General features: G+C 31.1%; 1 protein-coding gene and 1 pseudogene across 1 annotated transcript; both read left to right on the top strand.

Annotated features, from left to right (window-relative positions):
• The first annotated feature begins 463 nt into the window (after positions 1-463).
• Positions 464-1432, top strand: LOC149056918 (uncharacterized). The gene has a single exon (XM_089223230.1). The coding sequence runs from the start codon at positions 464-466 to the stop codon at positions 1430-1432; it is 969 nt and encodes a 322-aa protein (XP_089079356.1).
• Positions 1433-11682: 10250 nt separating this feature from the next.
• Positions 11683-21793, top strand: LOC149056919 (zinc finger MYM-type protein 1-like; annotated as a pseudogene).
• Positions 21794-22503: the final 710 nt, after the last annotated feature.

Raw genomic sequence — 22503 nt, forward strand, 5'->3', positions numbered from 1 at the left:
TCACAATGCTCGTACCAAAATTATTACTGACCGGCGATTGAATTCACTAAGTGTAATTGAATTAACTAATGCTGCCATGGTGTTAATCCGAAAAACACAGTCCACTTCATTTGCGTCAGAAATTGTTGACCTCAAGGCCGGTAGACCTGTTGGACGTCGTAGTGCACTGCGTGCTTTAAACCCATTTGTTGATGAGGATGGTCTAGTGCGAGTGGGAGGTCGCCTTATTAATGCTGATATTGCCTACACTAGCAAATGTCCGATTGTATTACCAGCGAAGTGTACAGTAACACGACTGATATTCGAATATGAACACAAACGTTTAATTCACATTGGCCCTCGGGGATTGCTGGCCAACATTCACCTTCGTTACTAGCCAATTCGAGGACGAGTTATTGCCAATCAAACTGTCAGGCGCTGCATAATTTGTTTTCGTTCCAGCCCATCTCTGGTTGCTCCATTCATGGCACCACTTCCACGTGAAAGAGTCAATATTGAACGTCCCTTCGCCAAGACTGGAGTTGATTTTTGTGGACCGATTCTAATTCGTAGTGGCATACGTAAAGTAGTCAGTATTAAATGCTATATTGCTGTATTTGTTTGTTTCGTGACACGTGCTGTCCACCTTGAATTGGTTAGTGGACTTACCACCGAGGCGTTCCTAGCATCCCTTATGCGATTTTTGTCCCGTCGAGGTTATTGTAGTCATATGTACAGTGACAACGGCACAAACTTCGTGGGAGCCAACAAGGTTTTGCACTCATATTTCCTACGAGTTGAGGGACAATGTACGATCGAAGAGTCACTATCGGATCTCAAAATTCAATGGCATTTCATCCCCCCTTCCGCACCACACTTTAGTGGTCTGTGGGAGGCGGCTGTGAAATCAGCAAAAAGGCATTTATTAAAAATGAACACAATGGGTCTTCTAACGTTTGAGGAGATGAATACCTTGCTGTGCCGTGTAGAGGCTGTGTTAAATTCTCGCCCAATTTCCCCAATGTCCGATGATCCTTCCGATCTGAACGCACTGACACCGGGCCATTTCCTAGTTGGAGGAAGCTTAACACTACCAGCTGAACCTGACAGCACTGAAATACCACTTAATAGAGTCAAAAGATGGAGTCTGGTTAATGTACAAGCTCAAACATTTTGGAAGAGGTGGAGCGCAGAATATCTGCCCCAACTTCATAAAAGAGGTTGCTGGCTGTCAAAAAAAGATAATGTTAAGATCGGTTCACTAGCTATTCTAAAAGAAGATAATATGCCATCAATGAAGTGGAATATGGTAAGAATCACCAAGGTCCATCCAGGAACTGATGGAGTTGTTCGTGTGGTCACTGTTGTTAACTCGGTTGGTAGGGAGTTACAGCGTCCAACATCTAAGATTGCAATTTTGCCAAGTGTCAAGGAGGAAGAGGATGCAGCCTAACCATTCTTCTATCATTATTTTTGTATTACCTTATTTACCTTATGTATTTACTTATTATTCAATTGTATTAATTTTATTACTATAGTAATTGTATTCTGTGATTTTTTCATGTCCAATGTTTATATTTATTTTTGAAAGGCCTATGTCCTTTCAAGGGGGGTAAAATGTTTGTGCCAATATTGCAATTAATAACTATTACTAGTCGTCGTTCGGTCATGTTGCCTTCATCCTACTGTGAATTCTCTCCATGTTTTTGTGTCACCTACACTGTGGTTAGTCTTGGTAATTTCTTATTTTTTTGTATTGTTGTGCAGGTGACACTGTTAGTCTTCTCAAGTAGGCAACGATTTTTCCATATTTTTGTGTGTGTTCTGTTCTTCTCTTGGCTTGCTCGTTGTTCTTGTTACTTGTTTTTTCTGCCGTTCTGTAATCCTTATACTCCGTTTGTTGCAGCCAAATAACCACGTTTTTCTTTATTCTAAAGTTGTTTTCTTGCTTTGGGTGTACATGCTCGCCGTAGTTCCTGTCTGCGTTGTTTGCTCCTGGTTAGCGTGGTTATGTTTGCGCATATGCAAATATTGTTTTTTAGTATATTGTGTTGTACGTCTTTGTGGTACGGCTAAATGGTCGCACGTGCGCGGGTTGTAGTTATTTCTTGTATATTTATTATTATATTTATTATTACGTCCCCGGCACGAGTCGCGTGGGATTAAATCCGCCATTTAACGTACCACGGGTAAGTTTATTATATTGGTCGACGGGCCTTAAAGGTTCATTTATACTACTATTATTATTATAGTCATATTATTAATTGTATTATTCCGCCAAAGAGACACATTGTATTATTCTGCCATATCGGCCTAAATTGTATTTTATATTGTATCAGTTAGCCATATAGGCTGTGTTGTTTTATTTATATTCTGTTATAATTCCATAATTATCATCATTTTTCCTTATTATACATTGCAATAAAAATTAATTGTTGTTAACGCAAGTGTTTGTTATTAAATAATATTAATATTAAATTAATGAACAGCAATCAATAGGCCGTGTTAATTGCCTATTCCCTGAGCCGTCAAAGTCGTCCCTATTAAAATTATAGAGAGCTGATAGCGAGCCATCAGGCGCTATATCAAGAGCATTTTGTAATGGCAGAAGCCTTAAAATGTATGAGGATGACTGTTTTGATGTACTGAATGGTCTAGGCGTCTAGCTGAAAAATTGCCTGCTACTTATATCCGTATAGATGTAGCACACGTTATCAAAATATTTTGCCGAATAAAACATTTAACTGGTATAAAAAACAAAGCACTTAAGGAATTTTATGTTCGTGGATTAAGGCTTCTTCTATCCTCAGAAACTTTGGCTGAGAAGGGTCTGAAATGATTCAAACACCATCTGAAAGTAGCCGACAGTTCATTTTAGAGAAAATAAGAGGAATTTCTTCACAAAGTACTTTCATCAATGATATTGAGGTAGATGATTCGGACAACAATATAAATTATAGCGATGAAAAAGATGATGATAATCATTTTTGTTCACAAACAGTTGGCAAAATGATGAATATTTGAAAGAAATTTATGAAAGGAGTAAATTAGAATCAGAAATAAAAGGTTAATAAAGGTAAAATATAAGGTAAAAAACTATATAGCTTATATCAATAAACTGTCATGGTCACAGTGCCGTAGCTAGAAATAGATGGACCCCAGTGCAAATCAAATTTATGGCCCCTTTTAAGGCGCACATTGGGTGTGAATGTAGGGGGTACTGATATATTGATGGTTCACAGATTTGTGGGAGGCTTATAGCCCCCACAGTCCACAACCCCACAATAATATGATAAACTGCATTGCAAAAATTTAAAATTTTTACTTATTTATATTCTTACTTCTTAATTATAATACAAATATAATTAATTACAATTTTAATTGATTTTTCTTCAATACTTTGTATAGACAAATTAATAACTAATAATAAAGTTGAAATTGTATAAATGTTAATGTAATCGCTACTTTTTATTTATTTAAGCTATTAAGCAACTATACTGTACATAATATAATATTATGTATTCAAAACATTTAAAAATAATTATATTATTACATGTTATGATATGGGAACTGGGAGTGCTAATTTGAAGCCTGGCGGTGCTATATTATACTAAAATAACAAAGTGCTAACGGCATTATCATTATATTATGATCTTATGAAAAAAAATTGTTGTTAGCATGGGTTCTTAATTCTTATATTATTTTATTTAAGTATGGGCGTCATAAAACATATTAGAAATTTTAACGCGAGGCCCCGGTGCAATGAACCGCCCGCACCGCGGTTTCTACGGCACTGGTCATGTACCGTTTTCAGATAAGATTTGCAAACCCAATTTATTTTATAAATAAAATAATAAGTGTAGTGGAATTTATTATCGTTTTATTTATACTGCAACGGTAAACTTTTTTTCCGTTTACCCTATTCGTGAAATATGTAATTACTTAATTTTTTTTGTTATTCTAACTTTGTATTTTAATTTTTTGGTTTCAGAACAAATAATTTCATTAACATTAATACCTATCAATAATATCATTCGGCCGTTTTTTTTTTTATATTTCAAAATTTTTCACAAATTTAATAATTTCAGTGTATTGTACTATAATAATATTATTACCTATTATAATAAACTTATAAATTAAATTTTAATAAAAAAATTTACATTGTATTGTACACATAATGTACATAATTTCATTGAACAAGCAGAAGAGAGAGAGCAATTGTGGAATTTTTGGAAAACTTTTTTGAAAATTTTAATCAACTTATCCAATTATTTAAAAGAGTATCGCCTCAATTAAGAAATGATAATTATCAAATTGTCATCAACGCCGACAAAGTACCAAGGAGACACGCTGGAAGGTTCAATGCGCCAACCGTAGATGAAGTTGCTATTATTATGGTTGGTTATCAAATTAACAACAGAGACCTCAAAATCATACGTCGATACAGCACCGTTCATATAATTTCAGACCTTCATCGTTCGTATGACACACTTCAGTATCTCCTAATATTCTGGCAAGGACAGGTTGAATATCACATCAACATCAAACAGCATAATCCAATCACTGGTACGTTTAATAATCTATACTATTTAATACCTTATTTTGGTGATTTTAATTTCTTACTCTTAATTTTTATAACGATTTAATAACTCATTTTTTTTAGGTAATGAAATGAATAAAAAAGTAAGTTAAATGAACTACTACGCGCATCGATTGATGATTAGACTAAATCAAGATAATTATATATTTATATCTGTTGAATGTAAACAACACACCCTATAGTATGTAGATTATAAGTAAAATTATTCACACTGTAGTACAGCAGACGCTGATTAGGCATTTTGTATTACTAGCATCATATTCGTTCTATGTAGTAGCCTGTAGGACGATTAGTCGTTGTTTTATATTACGCCTCGGAGCACTATAGTTATTCGTATCAATTATATATATTATTATTATATTATTACATATATCCGATCTTATTATTATTTACCTTTAGCTTCTGTGTATCTGGTGTACTTCAACAGGTTATGGGCCCAGTATAGTAAGGTAATTATAATAAAGTCGTGTATGTTTGATACAATAATTATTGATTTACGAATCGCGTGTTTGTGTACAGACAGTGTACAGCAATAATAATTCGAGAAGTATAGTGCAGTGCAGTGTTAGTGCATCGATCGTGTGAAGCGCAGCAATTGTGTTTGTTATTATTACATGTATAGTGTACAGACATTGTACAGATAATTTGTTACTATGGAAAACGAATCTATAAAAATTAATAAACTAACCGGTAATGACAATTGGGAAACATGGAAATTCCAAATAAAAGTCATAATGACTGCAGCCGATATATTTGATGTTGTGACCGGAAAATCGAAAAAACCTGCTCTTACAAAATCAAGTTCAGAAACTGAAGAAGATGCAAGAAAAAGGTATGGTGTAGATTATTCAATATATAAAAAAGCGGACAACAAGGGTCAAAAGTATATAGTCACGTCAGTGGATGAACAACCACTGCAGTACATAATGAATTGTGACACGGCTAAGGAAATGTGGGACAAGTTGCTTAGTGTATATGAACAAAAGTCGGACTCGAGTGTAACGTTGATTCAACAAAAGTTCTACAGCTATGTTAAAGACCCAGATGACAATATGGCGATTCATATTTCGAAATTGGAGAGTCTTAGTAGAAAATTAAAGCAGTTAGGTGAACCAATATCCGACTCAATGCTTATGACCAAGATACTAATGACTTTGCCAGAAAATTATAAACATTTCTACAGTGCGTGGGATTCGATACCAAATGTGGACAAAACATTGTCTAATCTGTCATCTAGACTCATGGTAGAGGAAACAAGACAAACTCAAAGTTATGATGCTGAGAGATATACTGCAAGTAGTAGTGCATTTTTGGCAAAGAAATCATTTGGAACAAATAAAGAAAAACGTACGAAAATTGGCAATTCTGAAAATCAATGGAACAATGATAAAAAACCAGGCAAGTGTAATCATTGTAAAAAACCAGGGCATTGGAGACGTGAATGCCGGATTTTCTTAAAAGAACAAAAAGAAAGAAATAAGAGCAACTCAGGAAATGCGTTGGTTGGTGTACAATCAAAGGACATCAAAATCAGTGAGTCAGAAAAATGGTATGTGGATTCAGGTGCTAGCGATCACATGACTAGCAGAAGAGAATGGTTCAGTAACTATGAGTCATTTGAAGTTCAGTTACCAGTACGTATTGGTGATGGCAAACATATCATGGCAATTGGCAAAGGGAATATAAATGTTCAAGCGAAAATCGGTAATAAATGGGTTGACAGTCATTTGTCAAACGTTTTACATGTACCTGATCTTAAGGTAAATTTGTTTTCGTGTGGAGCGTGCCTTGACAAAGGTATAAAAATGATGACAGACAGCGATGGATGTACATTTAAAAGGGATAATCAAATAGTTGCTATTGGAGTTCGTGAGAATAAAATGTTTTCAATGGCTCTGAAGACAAAGTCAGTGCAAGAAGCTGAACAAGCAAATGTTGCAGTTAAAACTCTCACATTACTACAGTGGCATGAAATGTTGAGTCATCAGAATGTCCAATATGTTTGGAGCTACTTGAAACATATGCGGATTCCATTTACAGAAACGAAAAACAAATTTTTCTGCGAAGCTTGCATTTATGGTAAACAACACAGAGAGCCATTTACACTGAGCTATACAAAAACTACAAAACCAGGTCAATTAATTCACAGTGATGTCTGTGGCCCTATGGAGGAAAATTCACTTGGAGGTAAACGGTATTTTGTTATATTCAAGGATGATTATTCTAAATATACATATGTGTATTTTATGAGCCAAAAATCAGAAGTTAAAAATAAATTTGAACTATTTTTAAATACAGTCAAAAATCAGTTAAATATTTCAGTAATTACTTTAAGAAGTGATTGTGGTCTGGAATATAAAAATACTGAAGTAAAAGCCTTATTGGATAAATTTGGAATAAAACATGAGACGAGTGTACCATACACACCCCAGCAAAATGGAAAGGCGGAAAGATCAATGCGAACAATTGTAGAAGCGGCCAGAACTATGTTATATAGCAAAAATCTATCCAAGACACTTTGGGCAGAAGCAGTGAATACAGTCGTGTATACAATAAATCGTACAGGTAACACAGATCGAGAAGGAAAAACACCTTATGAATTATGGTTCAATAAAACACCACATATAAATCATCTGAAAATTTTTGGTAGCGAAGTATATGCACATATACCAAAAGAAAAACGAAGAAAATGGGATCAAAAGGGTAGAAAAGGTATATTCGTTGGATACTCAGAAGAAACCAAAGGATATCGTATATGCTTTGATGGAAGAGAAATTTCAATAAGCAGAGATGTAATATTCAAAGAGTCAACAAGTCCATCTACAGCTACACAAGTAAAAATCATAAATAAAGAAGAAGAGGAAGAAATAAATTCGGAAGGTGAAGCTGGAGATGAGGAAGACAACAACGACGACGAAGAAAAGTTGGATGATGATGAACAGATACCAATAGCAGCTGAAGAGCAAACAAGAATGACACTCAGAGACAGAGGAAAACTCAATAAACCTATAAGGTATAAAGATGCACTATTTTCAGCATGTAATGATCCAGTTACATACGAAGACGCTATGACAGGTGACAATTCAGATGATTGGAAGGCAGCAATGAACGATGAAATGTTGTCATTGAATAAAAATAAAACATGGACACTTGTGGACTAGCCTCAAAATAAAAAACCTATAAATAATGGTTGGATATACAAGACTAAATACAAAGCGAACGGAGATGTCGATCGGTACAAAGCAAGGTTAGTAATAAAGGGATGTGCGCAAGTTCATGGAATAGATTTTCAAGAAACGTTCAGCCCAGTAGTGAAATATGATTCTATTCGAGTAATACTTGCGATAGCAGCAGCCAGAAAATTAGTACTCAGACAATTTGACATTAAAACAGCATTCTTATATGGAGATCTTGAAGAAGACATTTATATGAAACAGCCTAAAGGTTACGAAGATGGAACACAGTTAGTATGCAAACTTCAACGGAGCCTATATGGGTTGAAACAGGCACCCAGGTGCTGGAACAAAATGTTCAAAAATATGCTGATGAACTTTGACCTAAAGGAAACAAAAGCAGATCCTTGTGTATTTGTAAGTAATAAAAACAATCAATTACTAATTGTCGCTATTTTTGTAGACGATGGACTAATCGCAGCAACAAATAACCAGCTGGTGGACATAATGGTGAAGTATCTAAAGGACAACTTCGAGACGAAGGAAGGTGAACTTGATCATTTCTTGGGTATTGAAATTTATCAGAGACCTGATGGTTCAATTTTCATACACCAATCTTCATATTGCAAGCGCATTTTAGAGAGGTTCAATATGGAAGAAACCAAAGTCCTGCATATTCCCACAGATCCACAACACTCATTAGATCCAAATTTGTCAGGATCATTGGAAGCAGGGGAAGTTCCATACAGAGAAGCAGTTGGAAGTTTGTTGTATCTAAGCCAAATAACAAGGCCTGATATAACTTTTGCAGTAAATCTTGTCAGTCGTTATCTAGAAAAGCCTCTGACAATTCATTGGAATGCGGTGAAACGTATATTTAAATATTTAAAGGGAACATTTAATTATGGTTTAATTTATGATTCTAGTGTAACACCGAAGTTGCGTGGATATAGTGACGCAGACTATGCTGATGACACAACAACAAGACGATCAACATCAGGATTCATTTTCATGATGGGAGATGGAATCGTAGCATGGTGTTCACAAAGACAAAAATCGGTAGCACTTTCGACTACTGAGGCAGAATACATAGCGCTGAGCCAATCTATACAGGAACTCACTTGGTTGACGCTACTTATCAGTGATCTTCTGGAGCCACAGGGAGATACACCTGTTTTGTATGCAGACAATCAAAGCGCCATCAAACTAGTGAAAAATCTAGAATACCATAAGCGAACAAAACACATCGATATTCGCTATCATTACATTCGTGAGAAGTTCAGTGAAGGGATGTTTTCTCTGGAGTATGTGCCAAGCAAGGAGCAGTTAGCTGACATATTGACTAAGCCAACTCCACGACCAAGATTCCAGGAACTCAGGGAGATGATGGGAATAAGATATATTAATTCTAAGTTAGGGTATATTGTTTAAGGGGAAGTGTTGAATGTAAACAACACACCCTATAGTATGTAGATTATAAGTAAAATTATTCACACTGTAGTACAGCAGACGCTGATTAGGCATTTTGTATTACTAGCATCATATTCGTTCTATGTAGTAGCCTGTAGGACGATTAGTCGTTGTTTTATATTACGCCTCGGAGCACTATAGTTATTCGTATCAATTATATATATTATTATTATATTATTACATATATCCGATCTTATTATTATTTACCTTTAGCTTCTGTGTATCTGGTGTACTTCAACAATATCCTTCGATATCGTCAACTATTCCATCAATACGTAGTGGATATGTTCGCTAAGATCGAAAGTGAACGTTTATGGTATATTAGATACAACCAGACTAAATTAAGATCAGAGGAATACATCCATTTAAGAGATGCTATCACCAGAAACATCGATGAAAATTTAAACGCCAATGACATCGGAACTGCATGTATTTTACCATGTAAAAAAAATTCTATATTTGTGTATAGCCCTGAATGGCGCGTGTCGTTGTTTAGATTAAAATAAACAGTAATAAGAAATAATATTATTTATAACTAGCAAGCTACTAATAAAGTAATAAATTAGCTTTAGATTCTGCTGTACTGCTGTTGCATTTAAGCGTGTTAGTAACGTATTAGTTTTGTCTGCATTGTACCTACTTTTTACGTAGCTTTTTCATTCTCATAATACCTACCATTCGATAATGTCTGTTGCACATGTGCACATGGCAATAAATGTTGCTTTTTTAACTGTGGAAAGAGTCCTCGAAATCATCCCAATTTAAAACTATACCGTTTTCCTAAAAATGTCAATAGATCATGACAATGGATCTGTAAATCAGGTATTAGCATAAACCTATACACTTACAGGCCCTAAAATTGTGTACACTATGGGTCTATGGCCTATGTGTGTCTGTGACAAAATTTGTGTGGTACTAAATGTGAAGTGTGTACTACTGTCTACTATATTTAAAAGTGTGTAGCAAATTAGCAAATAATATTGGTTTTTTTATGATTCTGAAAATCATTCTTCCCCTGCAATCCGTCATGATAGATATAGGTCGTTGATCATATCATCTTAACATAGGTAGTTAATGTTCATTATAAAGTTTTTAATTTAAAATAAATAAATGTCTTAAATTAATTAAATAGGTACCTACCTAGGTGGCTAGGTAAAAAAATATGTGTTTAAATTGCATTATTAATTGGAATTACAAAAACAATCTTTTAGATAAACAAATATTGTGGTAGGTATTGGTTTAATGGTTTATATATTTTGCTTGATGAAGAAAATTAATTTTCAAAAGGGTTTTCATTATCTGTGTACCTACATCAGTAGCTATAAATATTTAATCAAAATATAGTATGTGGTACAACAAATTGAAAATTTTAGGGCCTGTAAACTAGTTAATAGTTCTATGGGTATTAGTCATCAAAACATGGATTATAATTACAGTAGAACCTCGATTATCCGAACCTCCGTTATACGAACCCTCTACTATCCGAACTATAATTAGCGTATCCGAACGTTCTGTTATCCGAACATGAAAATTTATATCCGGCCGGTCGGCCGGTTATCGAATTTATCATAACAATTGTTTTTGGATTATTATTAGTACAGGTTATGATGCTCATGATGCTGTCTGGTCCTAAAAATTGTCCTGCGTGCTGATGACTGCTCTGCTGGCTCGCCGTTGATATACTTGCTCTGTCCGTTCCTATTCCTGATGCGTGAATCGGTGACGTGGTTGAACTCGAGGTCCGCTGATGTACTTGATTCTGGGTTGGATACCAAAATACTTCTTTCAGGTGACCCCACACCTGACACCAAAAACGTGTAGTGATCCCTCACTAATGCCTATTATTTGAGTTCAGCGACGTTGGATTGACAATCAGGTTTTTCAAAGGAGACGGTGGTAGAGTTACAAGTTACACAACGTTAAAAATCTTAAGTATTTTATTAAAGTAAAAATATAAAGTTATATAAATTTGAGGACAGAACGTAAAGTATCTGCCCGAGAAATTAGTAATAAAAAATGGAATGAACTTATGTATAGCGGCGATGTTGAGGACAAGCCCAACGACTATACTAAGTTCTACATTGAGTGAGACACAAACTAATTCTAATTCTGCAATGGACCTAGTCCTGTATTTATGCAGAATTTTTACACGGTAGAGATTGTAGAAAGTGGATCAAAGGAACCGCAAAGTGGTTGTTATTGCGAATGTTTGTATTCTCAGTAATTCAGCGAGCCAACGCCCGTACATTCGGCAATATTCTAATCTAATTTATTTCTCTGTTTTTGTACTTATTTATAATTGATACACGGTTGAATCTGGTATCGATAAAACTGTCATTCTCGAGGTCCAGGAAGACAGCAGTATAATATGAGAGTGTGAATTGTAATTATAATATGTTAATGTAATTTAAAAAAATAGTATAGCGACTCCGTCGGTTTACTACATCTATTTAAACTAAAATGTTTAGTATTTTTAATAAAAATAAAACAAATTCTCGTGTCACCATTAAAAATCCTACTTTTACGAATGACCAACTTCTAGAGGAAGATAATATTGATGATCCCATTATTCCATCGATCAATAAAATAAATGTAGTCGAACACAACTGCAATGATTTGGGAAACATAGAAACTGGACCTATGCGCCCCATACTAACAGTAAGTGGATTAACTATTTGTGCTTATTACGATTTATTTTTAAAGTACCTAAGCATTGATTTATTATTATAATATTATATGCTTAATATTTTAAACATCCATATTTTAAGAAATTACACTTGTTTATTTTTATTTGACACATTTTTTTTTCAATTTGATATTTAGAAAAGATAGAAATTTATTGTGTATAATAATTTTATAGGTATCAAATATTAATTTTCTTTTTTTTTATTTCAGGCATATCCAAAAACGAAATTTGGTTTTCAGTTTAGGTCATTCAGCCGTGAATATTTCAATTTTCAATACATATAAGTGGCTTGAATACAGTATTATGTGCGATGCAACATTTTGTTATGCTTGTCGGATGTTTGGTAATAAAAATATGGAAGATACTTGGACAACAATAGGATTTAATAACTGGCATAAAGTAAGTTTAAATAATTAATTTGAATAGATTTAATACTTTTAAATGCTCAACTTGTGGGTTAGATTGACTAGGGAAGTCGGAAGTTAAAATCGTACATACATAAATAAAATAAGATTTATTTGATTTTGAAAATTAAATTGTATACTTACTGTGTTATTTTATATAGCTTTCAGAAAGATTGAAGAAACATAATTCTTCTAAGAGCCATTTGACATTTGTTTCAAAACTGGCTCTTAGTATATCAGCTAAAACGGCTGGAAGTGTACTATCACAACTGTCTGCTGCACATCAAGAAGAAATTAAGCAAAATCGAAACTATATGTGCCATATTATAGATATAGTTTTATACCTCAGTAAACAAGGAATGGCATTTCGAAGCCATTATGAAGAAACTACTTCACTTAATCAAGGTAATTTTTAAAAATAATATTATATAAGCATTTTTTTGAATACAATTAAATAAAAATATAGAATTAAGTTTTGAGCTTAGCAAAATAAACATTAGCTTACAGTATAGGATTAATTGTTTTTCTTTCTTTTAACTTTAGATTTACATTTACTTATTATTTAACTATTTAAAAATAAAAATTAATAATTAATTTTAAGGTAATTTCAAAGAGTTATGCAACATGTATGTAAAATCAGTACCTGGATTTCAAAATATGCATAACCGGCATGTTAATTATACTAGTTGGAAAATCCAGGATGAAATTATTCAATTATGCGCCGATGAAGTTAATGAAATTATTGTAAGTGAGGTTTCTTCTGTTGGATTTTTTGCTCTGATGTGTGATGAAGCAAGGTAATTTTAGTAATATAGTCTTGCATGTAGGATTAATATTTAATATTCATTTATTTTTAGTAAAAACTTAATGTTTTAGATGCCATAAAGAAGAGCAATTATCTATATGTATTAGATACACAGTTGAGTTAAATATTCATGAACGGTTTTTAGGGTTTGTTGATGTGTCTAGTGGTCAAAAGGCAGACCAGATTGTAATAACCATATTTGAATTTCTTAAAAAACAAAAAAATAGTCTACAACATGTAAATATTGTAGCACAGTCATATGACGGCGCCAGTGTAATGTCTGGTCACTTAAATGGTGTACAAACTAAAATAAAAGAGCACCATCCAACTGCTGTTTACATACATTGTATGGCACACCGTTTAAATTTAGTTGTTGTGGATGTATGTACATCAATTAAGGTATAACATTTAGAATTTTTTATTAAATATATTAACAAATAGTATAATATTATGTATTTAAATTTTGATTTAGGAGGCTCGTAATGTATTCAATACCCTTGAAGCGGTGTATGTTCACTTTTCAAAGCCTACAAACAATATTAAATTATGTGAAGTACAAAAGAAATTAGGTTTGAAAAAAGGTTCTATAATGAGGGTTTGCGATACTCGTTGGGTTTGTCGGTTCAAAAATTGTAAAGCCATCATTGAAAACTATGTTGCTATTGTTGATACACTTAAGATCGAAATTGAGGATCAAGCTGATAAGAATGTGCCTCAAGCAATAGGTAATTGTTATTTTCAACTGTATAAATACAAATATATTTTTTCTCTTTAATAGTTTAATTATTAAAAACTGTTTATAATAGGAATTCTTACTTCAATAGGAAGAAGTGAATTTATTGTTTTAGTTTTTGTCCATGAGGTATTAGCTATAATAAAGGTATTGAGCAACCAACTACAGAATACTGATACTACATTAGGAAAGTCAGTAAATATTATTAATGGAGTTATATCAACATTCAAAAGCCTAAGATCTGATGAGTCGTTTAGTAACCTTTGGACAAGAATTGAACAATTTTCTGAGGAAAATGAAATAGATCTTCAAATTCCAACCACATGTATATTTTTTGTCTTGTATATTTAATTGTATATAAAAATTTATAAAAACAAGTTATAGCTTGATAGGTACTTAATATGTTTTGTTTAGGATCAAAACGTAAACGAAATCATCCAAATAAATTGAACGATTTTGCTTTATTCTTTATTTACCAATACTAGTGCTCAACATGAACCAGTAGATAAGGATATTGCAGTTAATGTTTATTGGAGACAAACAGCTTATATGCGTGTAATTGATCAAGTGATAACTAATTTATAAAAAAGGTTCTCAGCTGAAAGCTTACAGTTAGCAATATCAATAGATAACTTTTTAAGTCTTGATTTTGAAAATGGCATGCTTTTTATAAACCACTATAAAGTAATTATAAATTATAATATTATTATGAACATATAAAATTGTGTAACCCTACTATATTTTATGCAGGACCTTTTAGGAGTATGCATTAATAGTTTAAAGGCAGAAATAATTGTTCTAAAAAACTGTTTACCCACTAATTACAATTTTGAAGACATAAAGAAAATAATAAATAAGAATGTTCATCCAAATTTATATAAATTGATTCAAGTTGCAATCACAATACCTGCATCATCAGCTACATATGAAAGATCTTTTTCAGCCATGCGAAGAGTGAAGAATTGGTTTCGAACAAGCATGGGACAAATCGATTTACAAGTCTAGCTTCAATATGTATTGAAAGAGACATTCCAAATAACATTAATAATGAAAAGATTCTGAATAAGTTTGCATTAACTAATAATAGAAAAATTAATTTATTATAATATGAGCATTATTATTTAATAAATTTATATTGTGATATGCTGAATTGATTTTTTATGCTAGATTATTTAATGATTGTATAAAAACATTAAATTTGTATAAACATAAAATAATTTTGCCTAAAACAAGGGGGGGGGGGGGTGGTTCTCGTGTTGTGCTTTAGATTTTAGCACTCCCATAAATTTTACCCTAGTTGCGCCCATGTACGTCGGCCGTCGAGACTTTCGATATTGAGACCGCCGCGTTATTGGAATTATTGAAATAGCCAAAAATAGATGGTCTGCGCCAACAGTGCAATTAACCGCGGTCCAACGCAACATGCACAATGCAGTGTTTCGGCCGCCGACTTACTTCCTAAATTGCATATTATTGTCGAAAAACACTGATTTGGTCCCTTATTTCGTTTTTGGAGCGTTTTAAAGCGTTGGATTAAACGAAAAAATGTAAAACGCTAAAATTCAGGGGGACTTTTTTTCGAGTTTAAATACTCATTGTTATTGTCAATTTTAAATTAAATAACGCAAATAGTAGAAACAGCGTCGTTTTTATTATATAGTTAACAAATTATACGTATTCAAATTTCTTAAATTGGAAATTTTTATTTTGAGAAATTAAATTTTATAATTCTTTAATATGTATACTAGAATTTGTATTTTATTAAAAATTATTTCATTTTTCTTCCACTTTATTTCAGGAATGCAGGCAAATCAACCTGTAGTATTTATACTTTATAGTGTTTGTATTTTGTAATCAATGATGGTACGGTAGTATTTGTATGTTTATATTCCCACTCATTCAGTTTTATTATTAGTTATAAGTTATTATTATTCGTTTATCAAAGAAAAACAGTAGTACAATATTATTCGAGTAGTAACTAAATTGTCAACGAGCCTTTATCGTGAACGTTAGTCACCGTATTCGTTAATAATATTTTTGTTACAATTTTATTTCTCGTTTTATGGTTGAATTATGTCTGGCCAAAAGTGTAAGTATTTTAACTGTAATAAATCGAAAAGAAATAACCCTAACTCAAATTTTCATACGTTTCCAAGCAATGAAAACACATTAAAAACTTGGATAATTCATTCAGGTAAGTAAGATGTATTATATTCTACATTTAAATTTGGGCATGTACCGTTTCCGCCAAAATTTGAAGTGACCGATTCCGCCATCGCCCGTTTCCGCCAATTTAAAAAAGGTTCGATTCCCGTTTCTACCAATCTACCTGCTATGGTAAAATTATTATAATTATATATATTATAATAATATAATATATTATATTTTAATATTCTGTATTAATTGCAGTATTATTCGTATTATTTTCAACTTGAAGTAGTAATTGTACGTCGTATATAATATGATAATATTAAATATTGGAAAATATATTTACAAACAATAAAGCAAATAATAATTACATAATATTTTGTTATGTAGTTTTAATAAGTACAATAATAAAGTAAAAGTCACTTATTCATAAATAGATATAGTAGTTTTATGGAGTAAAAAATGTTCTTATCGGTAGTTTCAATCTTATAGATTTATATACAATGATTCCATATTTAAGTTATAAATATATATTTTATAAAGTATGTATAGATAGGTGCCTAATATACAGGGTGATTTTTTTATCATGAACCACTCATTATTTCAAAAAGTATCAATGTTTTTTAAAATATTTTTTTACAAAGTTTCATATTGTTAAAAAAACAACGTTTTTATGAAAAAATTATATTTTTTAATATTTTTTATCCTTATAATTTTTTAAGTTTTTTACTTTTTTGAATGGCAACCTACAGTTTTAATTTCATATTCCAAAGCAGAATATTTTTCTAAGTATTTTGATACGTAAAAATCGAATTTTGGACGAGTAGTTCATGAGTTATAAGTATTTAAAGTTTAGACAAGCGGAGTAGTGGACAAACATTTTGCGGGGTAACCCCGTACCACTCCACTCCGCCAATCTAAACTTTAAATACTTATAACTCATAAACTACTCGTCCAAAATTCGACTTTTACGTATCAAAATACTTAGAAAAATATTCTGCTTTGGAATATGAAATTAAAACTCTAGGTTGCCATTCAAAAAAGTAAAAAACTTAAAAAATTATAAGGATAAAAAATATTAAAAAATATAATTTTTTTATAAAAACGTTGTTTTTTTAACAACATGAAACTTTGTAAAAAAATATTTTCAAAAACATTGATACTTTTTGAAATAATGAGTGGTTCATGATAAAAAAATCGCCCTGTATATTGTATGTATGTGTGTATTTAAAGTCGCCACTATCATAGATTAATGTGTACAACTATGACTATCGCTTATTGCTCATTTGTATCTAACATCTCCTTATGTACCTACTAACGCATCATGTGTACGTAGTGTTAGTGAATTGAAATTAATTAAAACATTTTTACGATTGACGATGAACCAAAACACTTAAAATTTATGAACTATGAATAATAATAATTATTATTCCATAGCAGGTAGATTGGTGGAAACGGGAATCGAACCTTTTTAAATTTGCGGAAACGGACGATGGCGGAATCGGTCATTTCAAATTTTGGCGGAAACGGGTAATTCCCTTAAATTTACATTTTATAGTTAAAAAACGGGTAAGTGGATGTCGCTCTGCTGTACAGTAGGTTACTACATAGTGGGTCACTATAATGGATGTTGTTAAATTTGAATTCAATGATATACATAGACGTAAATAGGGGGGGGGGCTTGGGTGGGCTTAGCCTCCCTTTAGCCTCTCAAGCCCATCTAATATGAAATATGAATTGAAAACAAGCAAATTGTTGAAATACTTGAAATAATACATTTTTGTTTACATAAATCGCAATAGAACACAATCATGTGTGATATGAAAAAAAATGATAATAGATATCGAATATTGCGATAATAGTGTGAAACAAGTTACGGCTGCAGGTTGTGCAACAGTTAAAGCTAGTAGGACGGGTGTAATACAACTATTTTCCTGTTTAATTTTAAATATTCCTGTTTTGTCAATCATTATAAGGTAAGTGATTCATGCAAAATTAAATGTTTTTTTTGTGTTTATTTCTTTATCATAAAAATATTTGTTTCAGTCTCTGTTACAAATTGAAGAATCTGATCTAAAATGTGAACTTGCTGTAGTCAAAAATTGTTTGGAAAACAAAAAAAAGGATTGTGAAGCTCTAACTCAAGGAGAGATACTTCATTCTGTTGTAAAATATGACATATATCCAAACATCTACAAATTATTGCATGTTGCATTGTCTATTCCTATTGGTTCTGCTTCTTGTGAACGATCGTTCTCCTCAATGAGAAGAATTAATACTTATTTAAGATCAAATATGGCACAAAACAGATTTACAAATTTAAGTATTCTTAACATTGCGCGTGAATTATCAAACACAATTAAAAATGATGATTGCAATGAAAAATGCAGTTATAATAATAATAATAAAAAAAAATAGTATTTTATAATAAATGTACTTTGCTATTGAATATTTTAAATTTTACTTCTTTATTGAAAATTTTGGTGTTCATAATTTAGTATATTTTATTGTTTATTATGGCCTATGGGTGAGGGAGTAGCTCCATAACCCATTCCCTATGTTAAAAATTTAAGCTATGGGCTTTAGCCCACTCAATTTAATGCTTCTAGTTACGTCTCTGATGATCAGTGTTAGGACTTATCTAGATAAATTTATCTAGATAAATTATCCAGATAATAATTATTTTATCTTTTATCTTATCTAGATAAATAAATATAAGTTATCTAAGTATTTATTTTAGATAAATATTTGACTTATCTAGATAAATTTAAAAGATAAATTTTTTAGTGAAAATTAGATAGATCTGTACCAAAAATATTATTAACTATGTGAATTTTGTTTTTGGTCCACTTGACAACTACTTCAGCAGGGTGACTTCCCAAATTTTTATTTATACTTTGTTACTCCCTAGAGTCCCTTGGATCTTATTGGTTCCTTATATAATTATATGTGTTGAAGTTAATGTTTGGTGATACACATCATGATATAATAAGTTAAGTCGAAAATAAACATATTATATAGGCATGTACTTACATGACATTATATATGTTTTTTTAAATTAGTTGTTTTAATTTTAATTTCTATAATTATCTGTTATTTATCTGGATAAAATATTTTTATCTTTTATCTTTTTGTTAGATGAATTAAATTTGTTTATCTTTTATCTGTATCTTAGATACAATTTAGTGTTGTTATCTTTATCTTTATCCAGATGATTTTTTTGTTATCTGTTCCTAACACTGCTGATGATATATCATTGTATACGAAAAACGATTCTGAGCGGAGACAATTTGTCGGTGCTGAACTGAAAATTAATTTTAAAAATATATTCGAGATTTCGATGAATTTGGTCGAAATTCTAACTTAAAATGCTTATTAAAAAAAAGCGGGTAAGTGGATGTCGCTCTGCTGTACAGTAGGTTACTACATAGCGGGTCACTATAATGGATGGTGTTAAATTTGAATTCAATGATATATCATTGCATACGAAAAACGATTCTGAACGGAGATGATTTGTCAGTCTAGGATATATTATATTATATTTAAATATTGTAATATTATATTCTATTTTGAAACAAATATTTTATTTTTCAATTAGGACGCATTTTGCAAAAGGCATGGTTAATCAATTTTTCCAAAAACATTGAATGTAGTTATCATAATTCATAATACCTTATGGCTTATATTATCATAGATATACATATAATATATTATACCTGGTTTGAGGATAAATCGTTAAATCGTTACGCTATTTCGTAAAAATTTAAAACTCAAACGCTCAAAACATTTTTCCTATAATGACGCATCGAGTTTTCTCTATAACTACTTGAAGGAAAACTTACGGAAAACATAGTGTTGTATTTTTAATCCTTAGTTATAAACACAAAATTTTTTATGATTTTTCATCTTCAAAATTACTTGCAAATTTTCGCGTTTTCGACATATTTCGTAAAAATTTGATCTATAAACGCTTATAATAAAAAAATTGTGATTAACGATTTTTAATTTTTTTTAGTTACAATAAGAACAACTCATAAGGAACCTTGTATTAAATTTTCAAGTTTTTTTGGTCATCCAAAATTTTTTTACCGACACATTTACGCTCAACTTTTTTTTGATTTTCACTTTAAACAAGTTATGAAGAATCTTGTATTAAATTTTTAAGTTTTTTGACGGAAGGAAAATTTTTTTATCGACGTTAGCAAAAAAAAAAAACGAAAAAAAACCGAAAATTTATAATGCTTATAAATAGCTCAATAAAAGTCAAAATTTTTTGAAAATTTTATGGTGTATTGAGATTTTACATATAAACGTTTGGTGAAAATTTCATGTATCTACTGTGTAACACCAAACAGAAGAATGCGTTGCGTAAAAATTTCCGTTTTTTCCTTGATTTTTGTTGGTTATTCCCGCTGCGTTTAAAAAGCATCGAAAAATGCATGTTATGTTATTGGCTGTTTTAACTCAGGTATATTTTTAGTATTTATTACTAGAATACTGAATAGGATTTTGTTAGCATATTTTTTCAATTTTTGCATATTTTCAGAATGTTTTAGGAACTTCATATGAAAGTTTGAAAGCAGAGATGATGTATTCAAAAATTGTCTGACTAAAAATTATTTGCTAAAAGATCTTATGAATGCTTGTATCCAAGTGTATATCCAAAGATTTTTAAATTAATCCAAATTCCAAGTTGCAATAACTATACCTATTTCTTCGGCAATGTGCGAAAGATCATTTTCTTCTTTGCGCCGTATAAAAAATTGGTTACATACTATTATGGTACAATCTAGATTTACTACTCTTTCATCTTTGTATACAGAAAGAGAACTGACGAATGGATTAAAAAATGAAAATATCATTGACAAATTTTCAAAAAAATCTCTTATTGTTATAATCTCTTTCTAATTTGTTAATTGTTTCAGTTTTTATATTTATAAATTTACAATATATTAAATAATACAAATTTGTTGTTAATTGATTTCATATACTAAAGGAATGTATTTAGTGTTGGTTATAATATATTAGACAGAATAAACATTGTTTATTGAAAATTAATTATATTATATTTTTTTAATTTAATTATTTCTAATTTTATTTGAAAATAATAATATATGTTTGGTATATATAATCGTACGGTGGGTGGGGCGAAGCCCCCCACGGGTCACTTTAAGGTAAAACATTTTAGCATTCCCTAGTTTAAGACTGAATGTGCTCCTATGTGTATACGTAAACTAACGATCTTATTTAATATCGTAATTAAAAAACGAATAACCGTAGATTATTTAAATTTTCCCCAAATATTTATATTTGTATTTTCTATATAGGTATGGTATAATTTTAAAAATATTTCAACTCTTTTTGAGTTAGTTATATAGCATTTTAAAATTGTATTATTTTTTAGTTTTATATAGCCTATATAGGCATATATTAATTTAGATTTATTGACTCAGTAATTATTTACTATTAAATCACACTGAAAAATTATAAATTAGTAACTGATGTTAAATATAAATTTTATAGATTCTAAATCACCTGAAGTTTTAAAAGTTTTAACTCCCGAAAATAAGTACCAATCTGTGATGGCGAATAGTTTTAACTTAAACGACGCAGGAACATCCATGTTTAGTCCATCGCTTTCTATTACACCAAACACACAAAAATATATTTCTGAAATATCCGAATTGCCATCAAGTTCAGAAAAAATTAATGATACATCTTTCAATTCTACTTCAAAACTACAATTAAAAAATGAACGATTAAAAAACCGATGCATCGATTGCAAAAGCTATTAAATAAAAAAAGAGCAACAATTAGTTTTCTGAAAAATAAATTTAAACCATATGAAAAAAAAAACATAAAAAAAATATAAAACAATTTTTACAATCAATTGAATTTCCATTAATAGGTTCAAAAAGTTTAGTTACAATGCAAATTAACCACAAATCGCGTAAGCAATGGACTAGTGATGAAAAAAAATTATCTTTATCTCTTTATTACAAATCGCCATCAACATATAAATTTATGCGTAAAAATAAAATTATTTTACCTGGCGAATGTACGGTACGTCGTTGGCTAAATTCGATCAGTTATTCAACTGGATTTCCACCACGGTACATGGAGCAAATTAAACTTAAAGTTTCTTGTATGAATTTTCAAGAAAAAAAAGTTATAATTTTATTAGATGAAATTTCAATTAAGAAAGCGATAGAATATAACAAAGCTTTAGACGTAATAGAGGGATATGAAGATCTTGGAACTTTAGGACGAACTAACAAAATTGGTTCCTATGCACTCGTTATAATGATCCGTGGTTTGTACGTCAATTGGAAATTTCCATTCTCATATTTTTTTACAGGTAATGGAATAAAAGGTGATAATTTAGTTAACATACTTAATGAATGTGTATTAAAATTATTAGAACTTGGTTTAATACCTTCTGCTATAGTATGCGATCAGGGATCACAAAACAGAAGAATATTTTCATTACTCGGTGCAGCGTACA

This window comes from Diuraphis noxia, unplaced genomic scaffold (genome assembly GCF_037042655.1).
Source record: "Diuraphis noxia isolate RWA-SAM2 unplaced genomic scaffold, SU_Dnox_SAM2 contig0003, whole genome shotgun sequence".
In the NCBI taxonomy this organism is placed as follows: domain Eukaryota; kingdom Metazoa; phylum Arthropoda; class Insecta; order Hemiptera; family Aphididae; genus Diuraphis; species Diuraphis noxia.

Coding starts and splice junctions, on each gene's coding strand:
- LOC149056918 (XM_089223230.1), top strand. CDS start 464: ATGGCACCACTTCCACGTGAAAGAGTCAATATTGAACGTCCCTTCGCC.